The 6,640-nt window shown below is 52.7% G+C and overlaps 1 protein-coding gene across 1 annotated transcript in view; it reads right to left on the bottom strand.

Moving 5' to 3' along the window:
- GRIK3 (glutamate receptor, ionotropic, kainate 3) overlaps nt 1–4,859 on the bottom strand; it is a 67,404-nt gene extending 62,545 nt beyond the window's left edge. Inside the window, exon 1 of the mRNA XM_010160692.1 lies at nt 4,730–4,859. Coding sequence (XP_010158994.1) covers nt 4,730–4,859 — 130 coding nt within the window. The remainder of the gene's footprint in view (nt 1–4,729) is intronic.
- Nucleotides 4,860–6,640: the final 1,781 nt, after the last annotated feature.

Raw genomic sequence — 6,640 nt, forward strand, 5'->3', positions numbered from 1 at the left:
ACTGACAGAGCTGAACGCGTTTCAGTATGAATTGAACCAAATATGTGCTAATGAAGCTGAATATTCATTATTATGACTAAACAAACTAAGTGAATCACAAATTAAAGTGGGTAAATTATTAGTTTGGTAGCTCAGAAGAGGGGAAATCTGAAGACCGTTCCAATTACAGAGGAGGTGGAATAGGAAAACTTCATTAATAGATTCAAATCCAATTAAAAATGCATGTTAGTCATTGTATGGTGCTACACCTTTGTCATCAGTGACAGTGGGTGTAACCGTACCACTCGTCTCCTCAGCAGTGACCCAACCACTCAATTGTTCCCACCAACCCCCAAAGCTGTGATTTTTGTGATAATTCCAAGATTTGTCGTAGCGATCGCTGTTTGTCCAGCGCTAAGGACGCTCTTTCTTCAGCTACAGCATTATGAATTACCAAGGGTTGTGTGTGCAGCGGCTCCTATTGATTCATGCAGAGCTAATTAATGAGATACCTCACCCCGTCGTAAACATGAGCAATAACACATGCCTCGTTAGCACAAACGAGCAAAGTGCTACAGGGAGCATGGAGGGTGGGGGCAGGTCTCTGGAAGGGTTAATGGGATAATATCTACTGACTGAAGGAGAACTTCTTTTATGAACTCTGAAGTAGAGAGCAAACAGCAGCCCCTGCCCGCAGGCCGCCCTCTGCAGCGGGGTTATTGCTTCCTTCCGGGTGCCGTGGCCTTGGGGTGGGCGTTTCGCCTCCCTGCGGCCCCTTTCAGAGCCGTGGGAGAGGCTGAGGGGCTGGGGGAGCGATCAGAGCACCGAGCAGACCCGTAGGTCTACGGTATGTTCATTGAACGGTATTTGGATAAAGAATTGTTGTTGTCTGGAGCTTCTCCTGTAGCTGATACAGGGATCAGCCCCTTTTCCCAGCCCGGGAGCGTGGTGTAGCTAGAGCGGGCCCCGTGGGAGGCAGGTTTTGGCCAGGCACTTGGTGACCACTGGGAAGGTAGCGCGATGCTGGGAGCCTCCGCGCTACCGGGAGCAGAGCCTTGCTGCGGCCGGAGCGCAGCCTCCTGGCCCTGGGTCTGTTGGGGTAGTGCACAGGGCAGGAAGCTGCAGATGGGCCTGGGAAAGGTAAACGGACGGAATTTCCACAGCATGTTAAATAACCCCTGACTTCCTTGCTCTTTTCCTGGAGCTGGTTCCCCCCCATTATTTCTTTGATTGTAGGTGAACCAGTATCTCCCGTGTAATGTAATGGCTGTACGGTGTAAACTGGGAGCTAGACTGAGAGTAGCATGAATTCAGTGGCAAAAACCGATTTGCACTAAGTTAAGCAAACTCAGGAGGAGGGGATACTTGTGAGTGGGAGATGCAAAAGCAGCTTGAAATGCAGCTGAGCTCAAGTTGACTTAATTAAAAAGCAGGTTCAAGGAAGAGATTTCTGACAGGGAAGCTGAGGAGTGAAGGTTTCCTATTTCCCACCCTATTTATAAAGCAGTGAACAGGAGCTGGCGTTCCTCCTCTCCGCAGAGGGTCTGCAGCGAGCAGATTGTCTGTGGGGAAACCACATCAAGTTGGGCAAAACAATCCTCCCCCTCTTCCTGACGCGCGTGGGACGAGCAGCAGTGGAGCAGCCCCGTGGGGCTCCTGCTGCCATGCCTGGGCCCTAGATCCAAACCGGGACCGTGCCCCTGCCCTGTCTGCTGCTTCCCAGAGGGCTGGTGCAGGGCTCGAGCTTGACCTCCAGTTTTAGAGAGCTAAGCAAGAAAAACCAAGATTATGAAGTACAGCAGTCCAGCTGATGCCCAGTTTGGAGAGGATGCTGCAGGCACATCCCCTGCTATAGTGCTGAGCGTCTGGTTGGTGCATTGCTTTCTTCGTGCTGTGTGTAATGTATTTAAGGGCTATTTGGAAGAGATGTTTCCAGCATCTTCCAGCCCCGTGGTGAGTGGGACTTGCTGGGTAGCAGCAGCACGTGAACCTGATGAACCGATTGTCGGGTCTCTGCCACACGCCCTGTACGAAATCCTGAATTAAGGCCGCTGCAGGTGCGTTGGTCCCAGTAAGGTCCTGGGGGAGCTGCGGGGTGCTGTCCGGCTCTGGACATTAGGGATTGCTGCAGAAGGACCCCCTGCCCTGGTTGTGTGTGCGGTGGCTCAGCGCAGTTGTGGAGGTGTCATGGGGATGGGGGTGGGAGCTGTGGGGCTGGTGGTGCTGTCGCTGGGGAAGCACCAGTGCCGCTTCCCAAGCCGAGGTGATGCCCCGCAAGCTGGGGTGGGGCAGCTCGGGGTGTGGGCATCGCAGGCATCCTGCTCTCTAAACCTGGTTATCGCAACTCAGCTGCCCTGCCAGGGGGAGCACGTACAGTCCGTGTGCTCCGTGGGATTCCCTTAATTAAAATCATCTAATAACATCTTGGGGCTGTAATAATGAAAGTACGCGCGTTGGCATTGGAAATCAATAGCGCTGGTTCTGGTCACGCTGCAGACCTTGCTGCTGAGACGTAGAAACAATGCAAAAAAGCTCTGAAATTAAGACACAAAGTGAGGTATAGGGCTCCTCCTCCTCCTCCTCCTTCCAGCTCTTCCCTTTCTTTCCCCCTGTGCAAGTGAAGGGGTGGGTGCGCTCCTTGACCCCCTCACTGCTGCCCCAGCAGAGCTCTGTCTGTGGAGCAGCGGAGGGGCAGCTCCTGGGATATCCCCAGCTGTGGAGGTGACCTTCCCTTCTCCCGAGCCGGGAGCCGACTAGGTCTCCAGGCTTTGCTCAGATCCCTCTCGGGCAACTGCTTACAAGGAATGCGGTGTGAATTATTTTACTTCTTAAATACTGTTTATGGAAATACTTCAAGGCCTGACCTCAGTCGCATCTCGCCAGACAATGAGTTGGAATAACCCTGCCGCTTAGTTTTGCGCGGCTTTGTACTATAAAGAGAATACTATAGCTTTATAGTGTAAAGAGGAAAACCAGACACCAGCTAGAAGGCAAGGGGGAAAAGGGACGTGGTTTTTAGAACTGACAGATGGTAGGATTAAGGCGCAGAAAGATGATTTTTCGCTCAGGATTGGCAGTGAGTTCGGCCCCGAGTCCTGGTTCGGTTTGGGGTGTGAACCCCCTCCTTCCGCCTTGCGGGCAGGTTTTGGGGACATGTTGGCTGGCTGTGCCACACCTGCCTGTCCCCTCCTGCTGGGCAGGAGCCGTTCCAGTGCCCAGACCGTGGGGTAACACGCGTGCTCTAATGGCAGGGAGCAAACCAGCTCCTGTAATGCCTCACAGGCCCTCCCCGCTCCCCGGGAGGGCAGGACCCCGCTCAGCTGGGTGAGGACTATGCAGAGGTGTGACAACTCTCTGTAGGTGTTTTGAAGGCATCAGCTCTTATTTGCACAGGTCCTGAGAAGGTGATCAGAGATGGCAAAGATCAGATGGAAATTCCAGGCTGGACTTCAGAAAGAGCTTCCTTGCTGCAAAGCCAAAAGGCTGAAGGCACAGCCTCTTAGGATGGAAATCTTCCCAGTGCTGCAGATAAACTCCTGCTGCTGCCCTCCCACTTCTGTTTTCCTCTGGCCTGTGTCCTCAGGAATGTCCTGCCAGAGACCTTGTAGATAAATCAGGCTACTGGGAACTGCTACAGCCAGGAAAAACTGTTTCCAGTTGACAGACAACCCCAACTCGCAGTGGGTGTGCTGCAGTAACACGACCAGAGTGCTTTAATTTAGACACTCGCTTTGGCAGAGCTGCACAAGGAGGGCGATGGAACAAGAAACCCGCAGGGTAGCAGAGTCCTCCTCCTTCCCTGTGGACCAGGCAGCATCCTGGGCTTCTGGAGAAATCATTTCAGATGCACCAGGTGCCTCACAACTCTTAAATCAACCAGCTTTCCCAGTTGTCTCCCTTTAAACGGACTGTGAGTGAGGATTAACCCGAGAGCCGGGCTGGCGGCGCTGACAACTCAGTCACGAAGTAGGGGGGTGGTTGTGAGCTCTGAGAATTGCCTCCTCTCCCTCCGCATCCTGTCCTCCCGCAGAGATCCGCTCGGATCTTTCCTCTTTCTTCCCCCGTGCCCAGCGTCACCTTCCCATTTGATGGTCTGCACTTGCATCCCTCTGACCCCTGCTCTGCCACGCAGCCCGCTCCCCGCACTCTCCATCCTCTGAACTCCCCCCGGCTGAAAACTCCCTGCTAATTCCGGAGGCTGCAGGTGGATCCAGAGGGATGGCACAGACAGACCAGCAGCTCATCCTGCTGACCCCCATCCTCAGCTGTTCTTCGGTGCCAGGCTGCCTGCCCTCCCCCAGCACCTTGTTCATTCCTGTCCCTGCAGCTTCTCAGCCCTTTGCGGGGGGACGGAGCCCTCGAGGGCTGTTTGGGGAGCGATGCCTGTTTTAAAAAATAATGTCACTTCAGTGGAAGAAACACTCGCTCCTATGTGTTCAAAGACAGGAAACTCGGCTGTTAAATGCTCTCCTGGTATGTTGTAGAGCAAATGGGAGAAGGTGTCTGGAAGCCGTGCTGTAATGACTTGTGATGCTTTGCCACCCAGGAAAGCACTTGGAAAATCACTGGGAGGAAAAAATTCACGTTTGCACTGCAGGGACCCTGGATTTTATGCCGCTTTTGAGTTAGCGTGAGGAGCTGTAGGACACCGAAAGCTTCACTCGGCTGGAGAAAGGACAAGGGTTCCCAGAGTGGAAATTTGCTCCAGTTATCTGTGTCAGTAAATTCATAGCTCCCTTCCTTGTATTACCGGTGACCTGCCGGCACTGACTGACAATTCCAGGCAGCGTCCATGTCCCCAGCAGCCAGGTCGAGTCCTGCTTGCGGGAGGTGAGCTCTCTGGAGAGGGTTTTGCTCCAGTTTGACTGGAGACGAAGCATGTGCGTGAGCAGGTTGCAGCGGCGCAGCTGGGGATGGATGCAGGGAAAGCTCCCACCGGGATGACGGGCACAACGCGGCCATGTGGAGATTTCCCAAGCTGTAATCGCATTTCTCAGATGAAACCACAGTGGGAACTGGGGATAAAATTGGTGCCATGTTAGCACATTTACAGCTGGGGGGGGATCCCTCTGTGCTCATGAAATGCAGCCGGAGATGCCCCTGGGATGCGTGGGAAAAGCGTTCAGCGGTGAGGTGTCCCCAGGGAGAGCAGTTGGGCTCCTGCTCGCTCAAAAACACTTTTATTTTTAGACAAGAGCTTTTGCCAGTGTCCTCGTCATCCACGGGGGTTTCTGACCCCCGAGGAGAGGCAGATGTGGAAGGAGAAGCTGTGCTTGATGTTAAATGCCCCCACTTAGGGGGTATTTCCTGAGGAAAAATGGCAGAGGATACGGAGGACGCTACCGGCTGAGCTGGTGAAACAGAGCTCTTACTCAGTACTGCGGGGCTCTGGTACTGAGTGGGTTGGCAGATTTTCTTTCAAGCACAGCTTTCGGATGCTGGCGCAATCCTCTCAGGCGTCTGTGCTTTCTGACAGGTCTGGTAGGGACAGAGGCTTTGTACACAGGGACAGGTAACTGGAGGCAGCATGTCGAGCTGGGAAGGAACTGGGTTTGTAACTGAAAGCAGAGTGAAACACATTGGAACTTCCAGAACTTAATCCACCTGAAGCGCTGAAATCTGGGAAAATTGCAGAGTAGTAGGAATTGGGTTTTCTCATCTGGTTCATAGCAGGAGTGACCTGTCTCTTGAGGACACAGAAAACCAGAGCTGGGGCTCGCAGTTTGATGCTGTTTTGTCCAGTTCCACTGAGCCCCGGTGAGCCTTGCCCTGCCCGAGCTCGGTGGAGGGTCCCCTGTCCCCGTGTCCCCGCTGTCGTGCAGGGCTGGAGGAGCAGCCTGCGGGCACTGAGCCTCCGGGAGAGCTGCTGCTCCTGCTCCTCTTGCATAAGCTCCGCAAAACCTGCGGCATATCCGGACAGTACCCCACCATGCTCACTTCAGAGGCTTTAATTGCTGTAATCCTTTTCCGTGGTGCAGTAATGAAGTGCTTGCTTCCCTAATAAACAGGAGTTAATTGAGGTGCATTCAAGCTCTCCATTTTTTTTTGGATTGGGGAGGCACTTCCTGAAGCATTCATGTTGAACTAACAAATTTTTATTAATGTTTTCAAATGGAGATGAAAATGATGTGCCACCTCAGAGATGTCAGGCTTGATGAAACCACAGATCCCACGGGTTGAACCTCTGCTCCTTCTGCTTTGTGGAGCTGAGCCTTAATGAAGTAATGATATTGCAATACCCTCGGTGATGAATATAGAACCCCTAACTGGATTAGCATGCTCAACTGTTTATTCCAGCTGGGCTTTTCTTTGCTCACAAGAGCTTGTCTGCACTTCATTCATTAATGTGCTGCTAAGACAAGTGAATGGGTATGAAATATAACTTCAGTCTTTCTATTTTCCCTCACCTGAGCAAGCATACAACTATTTATTTCCTCCTCTAGAGTAATCCAAACACAAATCCTGGAGGCAGCCGGGTTAATCTCTTTGGCAATTGAAGCTGATCAATAGGATCCGATGGAAGGGTGAACATATTGGATTGGGCGGCAGAGATAACCCAGTCCTTATTTTCTTTATCCCTTAAAGGAGGGATGGCTCACCAACACTCTCATTTTGAGGATCACCTCGCTAGCACGGTCGGCGCAGCGGTGGGCGAGCTGCC

The sequence above is a fragment of the Eurypyga helias genome, unplaced genomic scaffold (genome assembly GCF_000690775.1).
Source record: "Eurypyga helias isolate BGI_N326 unplaced genomic scaffold, ASM69077v1 scaffold13431, whole genome shotgun sequence".
In the NCBI taxonomy this organism is placed as follows: Eukaryota; Metazoa; Chordata; class Aves; order Eurypygiformes; family Eurypygidae; genus Eurypyga; species Eurypyga helias.